General features: G+C 38.9%; 1 protein-coding gene across 1 annotated transcript in view; it reads left to right on the top strand.

Moving 5' to 3' along the window:
• The window catches only part of LOC122748994 (potassium-transporting ATPase alpha chain 2-like), a 30,959-nt gene extending 11,084 nt beyond the window's left edge, over positions 1-19,875 (top strand). Inside the window, exons 11-23 of the mRNA XM_043995128.1 lie at positions 2,393-2,527; positions 6,461-6,653; positions 8,169-8,344; positions 10,333-10,469; positions 11,893-12,043; positions 13,587-13,755; positions 13,867-14,021; positions 14,898-15,021; positions 15,196-15,341; positions 17,607-17,740; positions 18,860-18,961; positions 19,623-19,714; positions 19,847-19,875. Of these exons, the coding sequence (XP_043851063.1) occupies positions 2,393-2,527; positions 6,461-6,653; positions 8,169-8,344; positions 10,333-10,469; positions 11,893-12,043; positions 13,587-13,755; positions 13,867-14,021; positions 14,898-15,021; positions 15,196-15,341; positions 17,607-17,740; positions 18,860-18,961; positions 19,623-19,714; positions 19,847-19,875 (1,743 nt within the window). The remainder of the gene's footprint in view (positions 1-2,392; positions 2,528-6,460; positions 6,654-8,168; positions 8,345-10,332; positions 10,470-11,892; positions 12,044-13,586; positions 13,756-13,866; positions 14,022-14,897; positions 15,022-15,195; positions 15,342-17,606; positions 17,741-18,859; positions 18,962-19,622; positions 19,715-19,846) is intronic.
• The last annotated feature ends 384 nt before the right edge of the window (positions 19,876-20,259 follow it).

Here is a 20,259-nt window from a genome sequence, read left to right as displayed (position 1 = left end):
TAGAAGAATGATAGTCACAAATGAATAAGGCTTTATGCAACATATTTTACTTCCTTGACTTCTGTTTAATTTGGTGTAAGAAGGAGAATGTTTTTCTCTTATATAATTCAGAAATGTCTGAGATGCTAAAATTAATGGAATGCCCCTAGTTACTCTCTAAGATTATAGTTGTATATCAGGTTTGCCTAAAAGACTATTTTATGGAGAACTCACATAAGGCAAGGGTTCACACTGAGGTCAGAAGAAGTGATACAAGGACATTCTCAAGGTCTCTCTGAAGAACTTTGGAATTGATTGTGAGACATGGGAGAAACTGGCACAAGACCTCCCAGCATGGCATGCCCACATCAAAGAAGGTACCGTGCTCTCTGAGCAAAGCAGAATTGCAATAGGTCAAAAGAAATGTAACATGTGTGAATTTAGAGACATCCCCACTTCAAATGTTCATATGGACTTTATGTGCCTGACCTGTGGTAGAGCCTATTGAGCTCATATTGGTCTGATCAGCCATAGTCAGATACACTATGTACATTGACTCCAACATGGTGATGTCATTTTGGGTCTTCTTAGAATAAGACAGACAACAATCATAGAAGGTGCTAATCTTCATTGGTAGATAGAATTGCTTACTTCAGTAGAATCACAACTATAGATTTAAATATATATTAGTCAGGTCAATTCTAGAGCTAGTCTTCTCATCCATAGTATCCAGCTGTGAACACTGGCATACTAGAATGTACTTCATTCTCTCTTTACTTCTCACCAGAGTCACTGTATTGAAACTGCCTTAGTTTCTCCTCTTACTTCCTCTCCTGCTCTGTTGTCTTTTATTGTTCATCTGCCTTCTGCCCCTTGCTATAGGTATTTTTCCAAAGCTTAGTCCCTGGGACTTTGTGCTTAGCTAAATCTTAATTTCCAGTTTTATCTGATCCAAGCTTTAGTCCCATATCTAATCTCCAAATGATTAATAGATTTTGCCACCTAGCCAAACTGCTGTCACCTACCCTGAAAGCAATATATCTAAAACCAAGCCTAAGCTCTTCCACTTTTCAACAAAGATGGCCAAAAAAATGAATTGGATAAGATAATATGATTAAGCATCAAATTGTGTTTTCTAGACAATAAGTTTAGAGTAAGGGGACATCAACAAGGATTGGAGTGGTTGAGATGAGAAGTTTTCTTTCATGGTGAAATTTGTGTCTCCATTTCTAAACTTTTAAGAAACTTAGCAATCACTTAGTTCAATCCACTTATATTATGAAAGGAAATTTAGGCTCAGAAAGGTTAAAACTTGTCCAAAGATACAGAACCAGTCAGTGGCAGGAAAGTAGTTCCCTTTCTAAATATCCTGTCTTTCAATACCACGTTCTTTCTGTCACCCAAGCATTAACTTTGGAGTCACCTTTGGTTCCCTCCTTAATTTCCTACATCCACAAGATAGCTGTAAATGCCTTTTTCCCCCTGTAAAATGTCACTCATCTCTAACTTCCTGGGCTCTTTCCTCATCCCCTTTTACCCATAATGCTGTAGCAGTCACCTAACTGGGCTGCTGGACATTGACTTCCTGCTATTCTAATCCTTCATACATCTCACTGCTAGATTAAACAACATTTTCATCTGTTCTTCTTTCTGTTCCTTCTTCAATAGCTCCTTAGTCTATTATATTATCTAAATTCTGCCTGATTTTCAAACCTCTCTGTAATGTGGCTCCACTTTGCTCTGTCCAAGCTTGTTTCTCTACTATTTTCCAGCTTTAATGAAGTCTACTACATTACTATCATGAATGGCAATGTGCCAAGCTTGTTTCTTTCTTCATAACTCACTTTTTTCCCCACTTCATTTCTTCTTTCTGATGTTTCTAGGCCTAGTTTAAATTTGCCATGGAAGAAAATCTTTCCTACCTCAACTACTCCAGCCCTTTTTTATCTCCCCTTTCTCTAACCTTATTGCCTAGAAAACACAATTCAATACTTAATTTTATTATCTTGTCTCATTTATTTTTATTTTATCTTCAATAAGATTGGAGGGGCTTTGGGGGGCAGCTAGGTGGCACAGTGGATAAAGCACCAGTCCTGGATTCAGGAGGACCTGAGTTCAAATCCAGGCTCAGACACTTGACAATAACTGTGTGACCATGGGCAAGTCACTTAAGCCTCATTGCCCTACAAATAAATAGATAAACAAGTGGATGAACAGACAGACAGATAGATGAATGAATGAATGAATAAGATTAGAGGCTTTGAGGGCAAGGATCATCTTCTCCCCCCTCTTATTACCTTCAATACTTAAACATATCATGGACATTCAGTAAATAGGTTAGTTTTCAATGCCATGAAAGAGCCAGAATGTGGTTATAATGATTTGTTTTGTTTAACTTTTACTTTAAATCTAGAAAATTGTGGTGGGAGATGCTTCAGAGACGGCCCTCCTGAAGTTCTCAGAAGTCATCATGGGTGATGTGATGGAAAGAAGAAACAGAAACAGAAAAGTAGCGGAAATTCCTTTTAATTCCACCAACAAATTCCAGGTGGGTTTTTGCTCATGACCGGGGATCTTACTTCTTAGCCCAGCAGTATTCTTAGCTACAATTACTAAATGCCCTCGCAGGTCTAGAGCCTGAAGAATATGGCCTAGTAATCTCTGATCTAGGGTATTTTCACTGTTGTTTTCACAGAAGTATAGAAGGTAAAGAAAGATGAGTTTAGAGATTATCCATCCATGTGTACTCTCTTAGTTTCTGATTCTGAGGTATCAGGGGTCTAGGTTTTGGTTGCAATGTTGTTTTAGGAGCAACTTTGAGTGAATAAGACATTTTGACTATTATAAAAATTAACTATGGGGCAGCTAGGTGGCGCAGTGGATAAAGCACAGGCCCTGGATTCAGGAGGACCTGAGTTCAAATCTGTCCTCAGACACTTCACACTAACTAGTTGTGTGACCCTGGGCAAGTCACTTAACCCTTGTTGCTCTGCCCCACCAAAAAAATTAACTACAAAGGACATATAAAGGAAGATATTTGCATCTAGAGAAAGAACTGATAAATAGAAGTATATATAGAATGATTTTAGATACATGTATATGTATGTGTATGTATATATATGTATATATACATGTGTATATACATATATATACACACATACATATACATATTTGTTTCTAATGGAGGAGAGAAGAAAAAAGAAAAGAAAAAATTACATTTTAACTTTATGTATTTAAAAGGAATAGAAAGTTGTACATAATAGATTTGAGGTTTCATGTGCAATCTTTTTATTATACTATGTTATGGAAATGTTTGTTTTATTCCATCAATTAAAAATAAAATGATTTTTTTTAAATCTCAAAAGACAGCAAAGCAGTTAAACGTCCACCACATTAACTAGAGACAAATAAATACCCTTTCTGATAGTATGTGGATAATCTGTGGGAAAGCCAGGATGGTTCTAGATTTCATCCCATTCCATGCAGTTGAACTTCTGAGAATCTGTAGGGTCTTTTTGCCAATATCTCACGAAATCAACCTAGTAGCAATTGGTGTTTTTGCTTCAGGGGTGTTCAAAGGCTGACAGCCTCTATCTCCTTCTTGTCGGAATGGGAATGAAAATCACTAAGTGTTGGGGCAGCTGGTACTGTGAGAAAAGCCTAGTTAATGTTAGAAATTCCACTGGTGGCTTTCTTGCTCAGTCTGGAACAAAGTGGAATTGAACCATAAAGTAGAAATTCCTTTCCCCCAAACACACACTTCCCAACCTTCCCTTCATGCAAAATACACTTCCTTTCCAACCTCCTAAAATATACTTAATTAAATAAGTTTAGTCCCACCAAGGTAACCATCAACCTATACTCCCAGGCGCTGGTCAGAGAAAATACATATAATGTAAGATTCTGTTCATTGATAGTGAGCTAAAAAGAGCCCCAGATGAGTTTAGACTAAAAACTAATGGAATTTAAGTCTCTGGGTTTCCAGAATTTTTTAAAAATAATTACCTCTCTTGACAGGACCCTATATTTCCCTACTGTTTGGGTTAATGTTTAAGAGGCCCTGATGGAATATAAGGAGATCAGGGAAAATGTATCAGCATGCAGGTCATTTCATGGATGGAAAAAGCAGAGGGGATCTTTGCTGATCTCAGTTCTCTATACCACAAAGAAACAGTGTCCAACACTAATGGTGGGACTATGGGGCCTACTCCCCAATGTCTATAAGAACAGCCTGAAATCTGGAATAGAGAAAGGGATCACAGAAGTAGATAACTATTGCTGCTATGAAATTCAGTGGAATTTGTGCCATGACCTAAAAAGATCTTGCTTCCTCTTTTAAAAATTAAAAAAAAATTTTTAATATTCTTTATACATTTTGAGTTCCAAATTCTCCCCCTCTACTACCCCTCCATCACTCACTGAAAAGACAAGCAAAACGATATTATACGTGTGAAATAATACAAAATACATATCTATATTAGCCATCTCATAAAAACAAAACAAAAAAATAAAGAGCTAGAAAATTATACTTCAATATTACTAAGAGTTTATCAGTTCGAGAAAGAGAGAGAGAGAGAGAGAGAGCATTTTTTTATTTATCATGAGTCCTTTGGAATTGTCTTGAATCATTGTATTGATAGCCAAGTTTTTCACAGTTGATCATCATTACAACATTGCTATTACCATGATCTCTTAGTTCATTTAGATCTCGCCATGTTTTATTTTTTTTCTGAAACCACCCCCTGTTCATTTCTTTAGCATTAGTAATGCTAAATCATATTCGTATGCCACAACTTGATCAGTCATTCCTCAATTCATGCACATCCCCTCAATTTCTAATTCTTTGTCATCACAAAAATAGCTGCCTGCTATAAACATTGTTGTACATTTAGACTCCCTTTGATCTCTTTAGGGTACAGATCTAGTAGTGGTATTGCTAGGTCAACAGTATGTACAGTTTTATAGCCCTTTGGACATAGTTCCAAATTGTTCTCCAGAATGGTTAAACCTATACGCAACTCAACCAATAGTTTATTAGTGTACTTATTTCCCCTCATCCCCTCCAGCATTTGTCATTTCTAATAGGTGTGAGATGGTACCACTGAGTTGTTTCAATCTGCATTTCTCTAAGCAATGGAGCATTTCTTCATATGACTATAGATTGCTTTAATTTCTTCTTCTGAAAACTACCTTTTTCATATTCATTGACCATTTATTAATTGGGAAATGGCTTTTATTTTTATAAATTTTACTCAGCCTTTAATCAGAGAAACTTGCTGTAAAAAATTTTATATTACTCCATTGTCTACTGTAGCTTTTAGAAAATAGTTTCCCTGACTATGTCTTTTAATTAGGTCTGTTTTTACTTTTCCTTTGCGAACATGATTGCTAACCCTGCCTTTTTCACTTTTTCTGAAGCATAATAGGTTTTGCTTTAGCCCTTTATTTTAACTCTGTGTGTCTTTCTGCTTCAAGTGTGTCTCTGGTAAACAACATATTGTTAGATTCTGGTTTCTAATCTATTCTGTTATTTCCTTCCATTTTACGGGTGAGCTCATCCCATTCTCATTCACAGCTATGATTACTGTTAATTCCATCCTATTTTCTTCCACTTATCCTTCTCGCTGTCTCTCTGCCTCTCTCTCTGCTTCTTTGTGATGGACCACAAGCACTCCTCTCCTCCCTTGAACTGAAACCCACAATTATATATGGGCAACAGAATTGCCAAATCAATACCAACTGTCCCCAGTGCCAACAAAAAGTCCCCTGTCATTTTTTTCTGACCAGTTGTCCAACTCCCTTTACTGTCTCTGTGTGGAAGAGGTGGCACCACTGCCTCCAAGGCTGATTTCTCATATGAAAGCCCAGGTTTCAGATTTAGGTTAGGGTCAAGTTTGAGTCTCCTTTTCTAGTGGGAAGCACAAGGGATCGTGGAGATCACCATGGGTTTCAATGGCATGTCACAATAGAAGGGATGCTGACTGTGGAGCCAGAAGTCTTGGATTCAAATCTTACCTCTGCCACTCATTAACTGTGTTACCCAAGTGAAGCAAGTCATTTAACCTTGCTGGGCTTCAGGTTTTTCATCTATAATATGAGGAACCTGGACAATATGATCTCTAAGCTCTAGCTCCCTGTTCCCTCAATGGGGGAGGCTTGAATGCACACCAAGGTCTAGTGTAGACAAAGGAAGAGATGGTTTGCCTTCTCCTGATTTGTGGCTAGTTGTGGAGGAACTCTTCAGGCCTCTTAGAAGTGACAGTAACAGGGGCAGCTAGGTGGCGTAGTGGATAGAGCACTGGCCCTGGATTCAGGAGTACCTGAGTTCAAATCCGGCCTCAGACACTTAACACTTACTAGCTGTGTGACCCTGGGCAAGTCACTTAACCCCAATTGCCTCATTGAAAAAAAAAAAAAAAGAAGAAGTGACAGTAACAGTGACATTCCCCATCTAACACCTTCATTTAATTTCTTCCTCCAGCTCTCCATTCATGAGACAGATGACCCCAATGACAAGCGATTCCTCTTGGTGATGAAAGGAGCCCCTGAGAGGATCCTGGAGAAGTGCAGCACCATCATGATCAATGGCCAGGAACAGCCTCTTGATGAAAGCACAGCAGAGGCCTTCCAAACTGCATACATGGAGCTGGGAGGCTTAGGGGAGAGAGTGCTGGGTGAGTTGGCCTAGGATGGTGACAGAGCGGGGCCACTAGCCAGTACTACATAAAGGATTTAAGTTGAGAAAATGGATGACAAATTTATTAAAAACAATAGAAGGTGATTCCAAGGGAAGTAAATGAATCTGAATTGATGGAGTTTGTATCTCTAAAGGATGTTGAAGTTTGTGAGGGTCACATGTGAGGGGGGGGAAGGAAAAAAAAGCATATGGTTGGTGTTTAAACATATTCTTAAAAATGCTTCAAAGATCCTTGATTGTATTAATGACCCACCATTCTCTAATACAGAAACTATCAATGAACTCATGGATCTTTGAATGAATGCTCTATGCTTTTTATTTTTTAATGGTGTTTAATGGTTGGGAACCAATTTTATTCACATAAGGAAATCCCACCACAGAAATATCTGATTTTTCTGCCTGACAAAATGTTATCACCATATAATCTCCTTTAGTCAGTCAATAAACATTATCAAACACCTGCTATGTGCCATGCACAGTGCTTAGCACTAAGGATACAAATACAAATGAAAACAAAGATAGTTTCTGACCTCAAGGTGCTTAAAATCTAATAGGGAAGATGACACAAAAGGAAGGGGAAAGGGGAAATATGCATCCAAGGGTATAATGGAAAGTTCTGAAGAAGTCCAAAAACAAATGTAGCTGGTTAGGAAATGGGGGAAAAACTTTGCTGAGTGCCCTTTTTAAATAGAGGCCTTGGAGCTGGTGGCCCCTACCCTCCAGTCATAGGGTCCATTCAGTCAGAAAAGCTGAAGGTATTGATGAGCAGATTTAATCTTGCAGCATAATGAGATTCCCCAGTGATGAGACTGGGGAAAGGTGATATGGTGGAGAGTTCTTAAGAAGCTCAAAAACATTGTAGCTTCTGGGAAATGGGGAGATTTTTAAACATCAGATGTTTAACCCAACTAGGATGGCTTTTAGGAGCTTTCCTACCTAAACTTTCAAGTCCAGGCCTCATTTTCCTTATGTGTAAAATTGAAGAGGTTAGACTAGTTGGCATGTAAGGCCTCTTTCAGCTTAAATATCTCTGATTCTTTAACCTAATGTTCAACCTAATTCAGGAATGGCTTTTACAATATCCTAGAACTAGATAAATACTCCTTTTGATAATCAAAGGACTCTATTCTGTACCTAATAAGATTCCTTTCCCACAAATATCTACTGCATCTTTTCTAAGGAAGGAAATGAGGAAATGAGGGTTAAGTGATTTGCCCAGGGTCACACAGCTAGTGTCAAGTGTCTGAGGCCTCATTTGAACTCAGGTCCTCCAGGGCCAGTGCTTTATCCACTGTGCCACCTAGCTGCCCCCTACTGCATCTTTTCTAAGGAAGGTGCAGGGGAGAGACTCAAGTTTCTATTCAAGAAAAAAGAACTTTGTTGCCTTAATGTACTTTTGTGGTATGAAAGTACAGTGTTTCTCTTATTTCTTATCTTCCTCCTGTTCTGATTGATGCCTCCCCTTCTTGTTCCCCATGTGTGTCTATTCCAGGTTTCTGTCATCTCTACCTGCCAGAAGATGAGTTTCCAGATACCTATCCCTTTGATGCAGAGACCATGAATTTTCCCACCTCTGGCCTCTGCTTTGTGGGGCTGCTGTCATTGATCGATCCCCCTCGATCCACTGTCCCTGACGCAGTCACCAAGTGCCGCAGTGCTGGCATCAAGGTAGAGTTCCCTTTTTCTACCTCTTGGAACCCTTCCCAGGTTCCAAAGATCCTTTGAGGAAGTTTCATTTTACAATAAAGTCCTCTTTATCAATCCCATGTATTTTTCTTCTCTCATACATTTGAGAGGCATCATGACATAATAAATAGAGAGCTGGCCTCAAAGCCAGGGACTGAGTTCCGATCCCTCCTCAGATACAACAGTCCTTCATTAATATACGGTGACTAAGTGGCCCTGAGCAAGATACTGATAACCTCTCAGTCCTGTAGGCAATTCTGTAAGACTATCAATTGCAGAGAGAGGGCACCAATTAGCAATGGTAGACGGCATTTCCTCATCGATGAAATTACAGGTCCGACCCCAATCCCTGTTCTTTTAAAATTGACTATGTCAAATTTTTAGTGATTAATCCCTTTTAAGATACCACAAGGAATTCTGGAGAGAAGTTTCTTCTCACTACAATCATTGTTTAGCTAACACCTGGTAGAGTGGAGACAGCCTTAAGAATGATTAACTGATAACAATAGCTTACGTTTATAACTCACTTCTATGGTTTGCAATGTGCTTTACACATATTATCTTATTGAATCCCATTGTGTTTTCCCATGAACCATGACAAGCAATGAAAAGACAAAGGAAAGACTATTTTTTTAAAGTCAATGGTTGTTTTTGACAGTATGGTAAAGGACTCTATTCCCAAATCTACATTGTCTGATTTGGGGCAAATCACGACCTCCCTGAAATTATTTCCTCATGTAAGAAAGAGGATTAAATGCTTTACAAACCTTGAAGTGTCATATAATTACAAGCTATTGTGATTATTATATTGATATTAATAGACACAAAATAGCCTTTTAACCTATAATGTACTACATAAATCCAAGGTAGTAGTAGCTTATGGCATCTTCTTAATTCTATTTCTTTGGGATCTTTTAGAATATTTAATTCCACATTTATACTATGATGATTAAAAACTTCCAAGAGGCATAATTCCTGGGTAATTTAATCACTTTATTAATAAAGCCAGCATATTATTAATAAAAGGATGGACATCTGACCATCTCTACAGTTTACATGCCCTTCAAAGAGTAGGTATTTCTGAGGAGTGCCAATAAACTCTGATTGTTTAACATCAGGAGAGGCAGGTTATATTAAAATGAGGGTCTTGGGGTAGTGATTTAGATCACTTAAATCTTGATCTGAGACATCAATTTCCATATTACTTGTCACATATCAAAAGGGAGGATATACATTTTCCCAAAACTTTCAGAGCAAACACCATAAGAAGGAATACACCCATTAGCCCAAAATTAGCATTTCTTTTGCTATCTTTTTAGTTCTAGTCCTAGGTAAATCTTTAAGAGAAATTTGCCAGGGGCAGCTAGGTGGTGCAGTGGACAGAGCACCTGCCCTGGATTCAGGAGGACCTGAGTTCAAATGAGGCCTCAGACACTTAACACTTACTAGCTGTGTGACCCTGGGCAAGTCACTTAACCCCAACTGGCTCACTAAAAAAAAAATAAAGAGAGAAATTTGCCACACTGATTGGTTTCTGGATGAGCAAGTAGAAAAAGGGGGGGAAAACTTGGTCCTGATTCAATAATTAGTTATTAAATATAAGAAAAAATTTCTCACAATAAACTGTTTTTAAAAGTCAGTGAAAAAAATAGTCGGTGTCCCATATTTTTTTTTCCTAGAAGAACAAATGAGAATTGTGCCAGAAATAAAGGTTTCCTCATTTGATGGAGGAAAAAAAAATCAAGAAACATTGGGACAAGCTGATGTATTGACAATGTACTGCTGCTTGTCTTTTCCAGGGGGAGGGAAGATACCCATCACAACTAATGTCTCCCAAAGGGAAAATCTATCATTCCCACTGATTTTACTCCACTAGTCTTTGATTCAGGCAATAAGAGTCATGGTCACTTTTCCCTCTGCTTTTACTGGGCCGCTTCTCACTGGTTATATCTATTTCTTACCCATTTTAGGTTATCATGGTGACAGGTGATCATCCAATCACAGCCAAAGCTATTGCCAAAAGTGTGGGCATCATTTCAGCCAATAGTGAGACAGTGGAAGAAATGGCAAACCGTCTTAACATTCCTGTGGAGCAGGTTAACAAAAGGTAAGAGCAGTGGTAATGTGACTCTGCAGGTGAGCCAACACCCTTCGACTCCAAAAGGCTGCAGTGTTTTGGGGCTCATTGCTTTGGGGTCTGTAGCCTCTTAAACTGCTACTGGGGGTTGTTTATTTTGATATACATACATAGATACACAATAACTTTTTCTCTAAAGAGCTCAGGAAAGCCACCAAAAATGGGATCTTTTTAAAAAATCCAACATTAAGTCCACATTAGAATTGAAAAGGTGTTCTTAACCTGGGGTTCATGAATATTTTTTTCAAAAAAAAATTTAATAGCTATATTTGAATATAACTGGTTTTCTTTGTGATCTATTTCTTTTATGCATTTAAAACCATTCTTCTGAGAGGGGATCCATGGGCTTTGTTGTCATCTGGTCGTCTTCAATCATGTCCAACTCTTCATGACTTCATTTGGGGTTTTCTTGGCAGAGATACTGGGGTGGTATGCCATTTCCTTGTCCAGCTCATTTTACAGATGAAGAAACTGAGGAACACAGGGTTGAGTGACTTCTCCAGGGTCAAGTAGCTAATAAGTGTCTGAGGCCACATTTGAACTCAGGAAGATAGTCTTCCTAACTCCAGACCCAGCACTCCAGGCACTATGGTGCCACCTAGCGGTCCCCATATGTTTCACCAGACTGACAAAGAGTTCCATGATACAAAAAGTTTAAGAACTTCTTTGTATACATAGTCTCCCTTACCTAAAATATGCTTACTTCTTACCTATACTGCTTAAAAGTCCCAATTTTGTTCAAGATTCATCTCTGATGCCACCTCTTCTGTGAATCCTTTCCTGTTCTCCCTAGCTCTCATCCTCCTCAAGTGACTTTTGCCTTTGTTTCCTTGCTGCCATGCATGCTACCTTATATATAACTGGGACTTAATGAACATTCATTGGATTGAAAACAGAATAATATATATGTGAATGAATACATACACACATGAGCAATATACTAGGAGGTCCAAGAAAGGAAATGGTGGCTGGAAGAAGTGGGGAAAGCTTCACTGAAGAGGCAAAATGTTGCATTGGGATTTCAAAGATGAGTAGGAATTCACCAGGCAGATAATGATGCTAAGTGGGGCATTCCAATCACTGGGACATTCTTGCTGCTGGGCATTTTCTCACTATCTTTTGGAGTCCCTCTGTAAAAGGAAGGATTTGGTAGTATTCTTTGCAAGCGATCCAATATGATTCCCTGCTAGCCTCTGTTTCCCTATCTTGAAAGGAGATGGCAAGGCCTATTAGTGAGCTAGGCTTCTCTATTTTGCAGTAGTGTTGGGAGCCTTAGAGAAGTGGGGGACTAGTCCCCTCAGAGTATGGTTGTCTACTGGGCTTCTCAATCCAGAAGTCTCACAGCATTAGAGCTATTCTTTTTGATGATTGGGCATTGCTTTGGCCCTTCTAGGGAGGCGAAGGCAGCTGTGGTAAGTGGAATGGAGCTGAAGGAGATGAGCACAGAGCAGCTGGATGAGATCTTGATCAACCACACCGAAATAGTCTTTGCAAGGACATCTCCCCAACAGAAGCTGATCATTGTAGAGGGCTGTCAGAGACAGGTGAGTGATGAGGGAGATGGTACTTACCAAGGTACCTGGCACATAGTAGGTGTTTCTCAGATGTTATTGACTGACTGACAGGAATCCAGGTGAGTCCAAGTCAGATACCTTCAGACTATCATTTAGTGTGAAGGGAGGCTTTGTTAGAACAGAAGGCTCTTTCCTAAAACACAACTGAGGTTCCCTCCCAAGCCTCAGGAGAAGAAATGACTGGTTCTTTCAAGGAAATTCAACTGAATTCCACAAGAATTTATTTAAGCATTTACTATGTTCTAGGCCCTGTGCCAAGCATTAGGAATACAAAGAAAAAACAATAATTATAATTAGTATTTATATAGTGCTTTCTATGTGCCAGGCATTGTGCTAAGAGCTTGATAAATATTATTTCATTTGAGTCTCACAATAATGACATGAATTAGGGTTATTCTCTAATTTTCAACCTCATTTTTGTAGTTAAGGAAACTGAGGCAAACATATGTTAAGCAACTTGCCCAGGTCACATAGCTAATAATAATCTGAGGCGAGATTTAAACTGAAGTCTTACTGACTCCAAGCCCAATATTCTAGCCACTGTATCATATAAGCATGTATTTGGCTTCAGAAAGAAAAAAAAAAGAAAGCTCCTTAGAGTCCATTTTTATATCAAGTATATCCTCCTGTTCTCAACTTTTAAAAATATATTTAATTTTTCAATTGACAAAAAAGTTTCTCTTCCTCCCATATTGTCCTTCTCCTTCCCCCTTTTATTGGTAAAAAAAAAGAGTCAAAAACTAAAAGCTAAACTTTTGTAATAAGCATGTATGTCCTAACAAAGCAAATTCCCTCATTAGCCATGTCTAAAAATTAAAAATTAAAATTTTAAAAAGCTTCATTCTGTTTCATTGACTGTACCAGTCAGGTGGAGAGTGCGCTTCATCAATCTGCTGGAATAGTGATGGATCATTGTGTTGATAGAGTATTACAGTCTTTTGTCTTTATGATGTGGTTATTTTATAAATTATCTTGGTCTTGCTCTTTTCCTCTGGAACAACTCATACAAGTTTTTTCAAAATGTTTTTTTTTTCTGAAATGGTACCTTTCATTATTGTCATTACATTATTTTATGTCATTACATTCACATAACATTGCCTTGACTTGAACAAGTTTTCCCCTCTTAATTGTTTGAAGAAAATGGTGGCCCCTGTGATGGTCATTCTCTAATTTATTAATTTTCTTTTGAGTAAATTCATTTGACTGGGCTTAGATGCAGAAATAACTAAGGAAAAATAAGAACCTGTGTTCAGTATCTCATCACTAAAGCTAGAGATGCCCATCTCTGTCCTCTATCACATTACCATCTGTATTACTTTAAAAGAATCTTATTGAGTGCTTATTTCACATCACATGGAAGCATGACCCTTTCCTCCCAGAAAAGACTTACAGAACAGAGGGTCATCCTATCTTCAGGAGAAGATGGAAGATGTTATTTTCATCAATACTCCAATCACTTGGCTACTCCTTGAAATTTCTTGATTTAAAGTTTGAATCCACTATGTTTTTTCAGGATGCTGTTGTTGCAGTGACAGGGGATGGTGTTAATGATTCCCCAGCCCTGAAGAAAGCCGATATTGGGATTGCCATGGGAATTGCAGGCTCTGATGCAGCAAAAATGCAGCAGACATGGTCTTTACTGGATGACAACTTTGCCTCTATAGTGACAGGTGTAGAAGAAGGTAAGTAAGGTCCCTCCCATGCAAGGTACATCTTACAAATGCCTTTACAGAGGGTTGACTTAACCTTGTGGGTCAAAATCAATTTCTCTAACAAGAACATTCTCCTCCTAGGTCGCCTAATCTTTGATAATTTGAAGAAAACTATTGCTTTCACCCTGACCAAGAACATTGCTGAGCTTTGTCCTTTCCTGATCTTCATTATTGCTGGGATTCCCCTGCCCATTGGTACTGTCACCATCTTGTTTGTCGACTTGGGCACTGATGTTGTAAGTAGATTTCTGAGGTCCCAGGGAATAAAATAGATAAGGAAACTAAAGCCTAACGAGTTGCACAAGGACACACCAAGTAGATGTTTTTAGGCTGAGGTTCTTTAAATCCACAACAGACAATGATTAAAGAATAGTTGAAGAATAAACACTATTGAGGGTAAATTATTCATATGACTTTGGAATATGTGTATAAAGATTAAGTAGATGATAGAGAAGAAAACTAGAAACAAAGCAAGGGAAATGGCCCTTGCTGACGTTCCTCCCTTTCTTCTCTACACATAGTAACATATTGCATTGCTCATACATTGTGGCATGGTTAGAGATCTCTTTGTTTAAAAACTAATAGTGGGGGGAAAAAAAAAACTAATAGTGGAGAAAGGTATCTCAGAGAGCCATACCTCTGTGCCATGCCTTCTCCCCATGAGAAAAAGTCCAAGGACTTCTCTCTTAATTTCCTTTCCCTGGCACCTAAATAAAGTATAATTTTATTCTAACTGAAAAAAACTAATAGCAATCTGAAAAAAAATAATAATTTAAGGGGGCAGCTAGGTGGCACAGTGGATAAAGCACTGGCTCTGGACTCAGAAGGACCTGAATTCAAATCTGGCCTCAGACACTTGGCACTTACTAGCTGTGTGACCCTGGACAAGTCACTTACCCCTCATTGCCCTGCAAAAATAAATAAATAAATAAAAACTAATAGCAAATCACTCGTGTTGCTTGGAGGCCTGAAAGTTTACTGGCAAACCTTCTTCAAGAGTCTTGAGATTCATTTATTCTCTCTATTTTATTTTCTATCTGGATATTAACTGACTGTTTTCTAGTTATAGGGTAGTGGTGACTGGGTTTCACCATCTTCTTTCCCCGCCATAGATTCCATCCATTGCCTTAGCCTATGAGAAAGCTGAGACTGACATCATGAACAGGAAGCCACGCCACAAAAAGAGGGACAGACTGGTGAATCAACAGCTGGCTTTGTACTCTTATCTCCATATAGGTATGCTGAGATCTCTCTTGTGTAATTTTGGTATCAAAGGTCTTTCCTAAGTCCCCATCCTCTAATGAGTTCAGAAACTGGCTTTTTTTTTTAATGGGTTGGGATAATTGGAAAGAGAATATCTTGAAGTCATCAGAGGTCCTAAATTCTCAACATGTTTCATCTGTCCCATAGGAATCCTGCAATCTTTGGGAGCCTTCCTTGCCTATTTCACTGTCTATGCAGAACAAGGATTCAAGCCTGCCCAGCTCATTTTCTTGCGGTCAGAATGGGAAGATGATAGTATAAATGACCTTGAAGATAGCTATGGACAAGAATGGGTAAGAGAGGTCAAAGTTCTAACCCTGTTTATTCTCCATGCTATTGCCCATTTGATCTGATTGATCCTGACATGCCATCTTCTGGACTGTCCTAGTAAGACTACCCTATTAGAATCAATGAGTGAATGAAAAAAACAATAGGCATTTATTGATTACTATGCACCAGACACTCCTAAGTGCATGGAATACAAATTCAGTGAATGAAAATATTTATTATGCACATACTAAAGACAGCCCTTGCCCTCAGAGATCATATATTCTAATAGTAGGAGAAAATATGGGAAAGGTTTGGTGGTTCATAGCCTGGGAGGGCAGCTAGGTGGCACAGTGGATAAAGTACTGGTCCTGAAGTCAGGAAGACTCATCTTCCTGAGTTTGAATCCAGTCTCAGACACTTACTAACTGTGCAAACCTGGGCAAGTCACTTTACCCTGTTTGCCTCAATTTCCTCATCTGTAAAATGAGCTGGAGAAGGAAATGGCAAACCACACCAGTATCTTAACCAAGAAAATCCCAAATAGAGTCATGAAGAGTTTGGTATGACTGAAAAACTACTGGACAACAAAGCCCAGGAAAAGGTACTTTGGTCCTTTCCCTCTTCCAGATATAAAGCTGTAAGGGAGTAAGTTGACATACATACCCCAGAACAACTCAGTTGATTCGATCACAATTCTAGAACTAGAAGAGAGCTGGCAGGGAGGAGAAAAGGTCACTCTCTTGGCAGCAAACTGTAGAAATGAAAAGGTTGAAACCTTCAGGTCATGGTCTCTGATCATGCGATGTTTCCTCTTGATTGAGGGGTGGTGAGCAATAGGTGGGGAATGCCATATGGTCAATATACTGTTTTTGTCCTTTCCCTGTTTTTACAAATGAGGGTGATGGAGTGAAACAGTTACTGGGAAGTAACTAATGGAGGAAAAAAGTATGAATAAAAATTTATTTTCAAATAAAAGATAAAAAATAATACAAAATGAAGAAAACAGAATGAAAATATGCATAATTAGCCTTCAACTGTATAAATAAAGACTTCATTAAACTACATCAGATCTCAGGTTAAATATAGTGGACATTAGCTACTACCTCATTAGCTTTTTTGGAGTTTGGGGTGGGCACAGTGGTTAGAGCTTTGGGCTTGAAGGCAGGAACACCTCAAATCAAATCCTGCCTGAGACGCTTGCTTGCTGGGTTACCATGGGCAAGTCACTTAACTTCTGTGACCCTTAGTTTCATCATTTGTAAAATGGAAATAATGGTACCAAATTTGTAGAACCAAATGAGATAAAACTTAAAATGCTAAATAAGTGCTAGTTATTTTTATTAAAATGGCTATATATGTGTGTGTGTTTATTAAAAATAATATTCATCAGTTTAAAACAAATGTAAACAAATGTAAAGCAACACTATGGGGGCAGCCTCCTGGATTCAGGAGGACCTGAATTCAAATCCAACCTCAAACACTTGACACTTACTAGCTGTGTGACCTTGGGCAAGTCACTTAACCCTCATTGCCCTGCAAAAAAAAAAAAAAAAAAAAAAGCAATGGTATGAGAGTCTCATGGAGGAAAACTCGGTTTGTGATTGAAGACTGCCCCTTGGATAAGGCATTTCATCATAAGAAATGTCATTTGACCCAGCTTAGATTCTTATGGTTATCTGTATTTTAAGGTGGTCAGAAAGCAGAAAATGAGAATTGTGCCTACTGGAACTGTAGCTGATTTTCCAGAATGGAAATGACAGGTGCAAAATATTTAAATAACTCTAACTTTTATGAGGACTTGTCCTCATAATAACAGTTGCTAGAGGCAGCTAGGTGGTTCAGTGGATAGAATGCTGGGCCTGGAATCAGGAAGACCTAAATACAATCCAGCCTCAAACACTCATTGTCTGTGTGACCCTGGGCAAGTCACTTAACCTCTGTTTGCCTTAATCTATTGGAGAAGGAAATAGCAAACCACTCTTATCTCTAACAAGAAAACCCTGTGGACAGAACTGGCATGATATTTTCCACAGAATCACAAAGAGGCAGAAAAGATGGAACAACAACACTGCTGACATACATCAGCTTTGTAACAGATACAAAAGAACAACTAGGCTGCAGGGTATCATATATGGGGATAAGTAGAATAAATAACATATCCCCTTCTTTCCTACTCACCTTTTACTGTTTCTGGATGACTGAATGACCAGTTGTTTGCATACCCTTAACATTGCCAAGAGCTTTCTCTGCTGGGTCTCAAAGTTTTCTATCTTTCTGATCATTTGCAGACAAGATATCAGCGGAAGAACTTGGAATGGACCGGATATACTGCTTTCTTTGTTGCCATCATGGTCCAGCAAATAGCAGATTTAATCATCAGAAAGACCCGGAGAAATTCTATTTTCCAGCAAGGTCTCTTCAGGTATTAGTTGATACTATACTATATATCAAAGGTTTATGGTGCAAAGGAGGTAAAATTCTGTTGGCTCTTCCAAGGAACTAAAGTTATGATACCTACTATGGCAAAAGATCTTCTGATATTACTCTGGATCATATTAGCCTGATGGACATCTATCAGTCAGTGAACTTCAAGTGTCCTACCATGTGTTGGTATGGCATTGTGCTAAACACTATCACACAAAAAGAGGCAGAAGGACATTCACAATCTCATCGTGGGTGGGGGGGAGGGAAGGGGTAACACCATGCAAATATATATACAATAATACAATATGACAACTGTATATGCAATAATACAAATAACTATATATACAAAATAACTATATATACAAAAAATACAAACAATATATACAGGATAAATTGGAGGCATTAAAATTAAGAGGGATTGGGAAAGACTTTCTATAGGAGGTAGGATTTTAACTGAGATGTGAAGAAACCCAGAGAAGCCAAGAAGCAAAGATATGGGGGGGGGAGACATTATAGGAATGGAGGACAAACAGTGAAAATACCCAGAGTTGGGAAATGGAATGTCTTGTGTGAGGAACAGCAAGGAGGCCAGGGTCACTGGATCACAGAATTGGGGGAGAAGGGGAATAAGTATGAAGGTATAAGAATACTGAAGAGGTAGGGAGCAGATTATAGAGGGCTTTGAATGCCAAATAGGATTTTATGTTTGGTCCTGGATGTGATTGGGAACCACTGGAGGTTATTGATTTGGGTGGGGGGGAGGAGTGGACATGTTCAGACTTGAACTTTAGGAAGATAACTTTGGAAGCTAAGTGGAAGATGCACTGAAGACCTGAGACTTGTGGCAGGGAGACCCATTAGTGGACTAGTACAATAGGCAAGACATAAGGTGATGCACCAAGATGATGGCAGTCTAAGAGGAGAGAAGGAAGTATGTCCAAGAGATGTCACACAAGTGAAATCAACAAGGCTTGGCAGTTGATTGGATATGGACGGTGGAAGACTATGCAGAGACCAGGATGATTCCTAAAGTGGGAGGGTGGTAATACCTTCTACATTAATAGGGGAGGAATAACTAAGTGTATTCAAAATCTGTTCGTGTGTTTATTTCTTACAGAAATAAAGTCATCTGGGTTGGGATTGCATCTCAAATTATCATAGCACTTATCCTCTCCTATGGCTTTGGAAGTATCACAGTCCTCAGTTTCACCACACTTCGGTGAGTTATCTGCTCTACTGTGGGAAGGGAAAGCACTGGACTCCATTCTGAGAAGAGTTTTAAATTAGGGGATCAGGCTGGGCTAAGATTAGGATATCTGGATCAGAAATCAGAAAGTAAGGATTAGAGACCATCTGGGGAAAAAATGGCTAGGCCTGCTCAAACCATTGAGGGGAATGAGATCAAATCCAAAACCACATTCCCTTTGGAAAGATTTGAAGGGGGGAAAAAGCATGCTTTGTGTTCTCATCTTCGAGTATTCCTTGCTTTGTATTGTCCCTTCAAAGAAAAATGCTGGCTTTGGCCAGTTTAGAAAAAGCCTTCCCTGCTGTGGATTCACTTCATCTATTTGTTTTTTGTTGGGCTGTTTTTTTTGTTTTTTGTTTTGTGAGGCAATTGGGGTTAAGTGACTTGCCCAGGGTCACACAGCTAGTAAGTGTTAAGTGTCTGAGGCCAGATTTGAACTCGGGTCCTCCTGACTCCAGGGCTGGTGCTCTATCCACTGCACCACCTAGCTGCCCCTACAGTAGATTCACTTCAAATTGTTGCAGTTACCAAGAAGGGCAGTGAAGTTAATAACCCCACCACAGTTTACCTGAGAAGCTGGTTCTTATCTTTTGATATACTCTGACTCTTGGCTTTGGTTCCATTTCATTTCCAGGGTTCAGTATTGGTTTGTGGCAGTACCATATGCCATTGTCATCTGGGTATATGACGAGTTCCGAAAACTTTTCATCAGACGCTATCCAGGAAGTAAGTAACCTCAATGGAAGAGAATTTGGGTCCAGATCTGGGAGATCCTGCTGGGGTTTATTGAGCATTTGCCTTTTTACATCTCCCACAGAGGCTCCATGTTTCTTATTGACTCTCTTTCTCCCCCTACAGGCTGGTGGGATAAGAACATGTATTACTGAAATTGCTATTGGCTCCCAAGACTCTTCTTAATTTCTGCCTGTTGATATTCAGCATTTTCCAGTCACTTTTGCTAGGAAGTCTCCTGTGCAATGTGGGAATCATCAAAACTCACACACTAGAAGAAATTTGTATGAAAGATTCACAGTTAACACAGTGTAAATTGGCTTGTAGATTTGGCTTTTTGTATCAGTGGTTTTTCTTCTGTACTTTACCCTCAGTCCCTCTCGTTTATTTAAAATATGTAAAATTTAAAAGAGAGAGAGTAGAAAAATAACCTGTTGAATCTGCATTTAAGTTTCCACAATATTTAATTCTATTGCACTTGGTTTGAGACTGTTGAATTTTATGAATTCAACCTGGGCATGATCATGGATAGCACAAAC

This window comes from Dromiciops gliroides, chromosome 3, assembly GCF_019393635.1.
Source record: "Dromiciops gliroides isolate mDroGli1 chromosome 3, mDroGli1.pri, whole genome shotgun sequence".
In the NCBI taxonomy this organism is placed as follows: Eukaryota; Metazoa; Chordata; class Mammalia; order Microbiotheria; family Microbiotheriidae; genus Dromiciops; species Dromiciops gliroides.
Note: the sequence above shows the minus strand (reverse complement) of the source record. Positions and strands in the feature narration are given on the sequence as shown.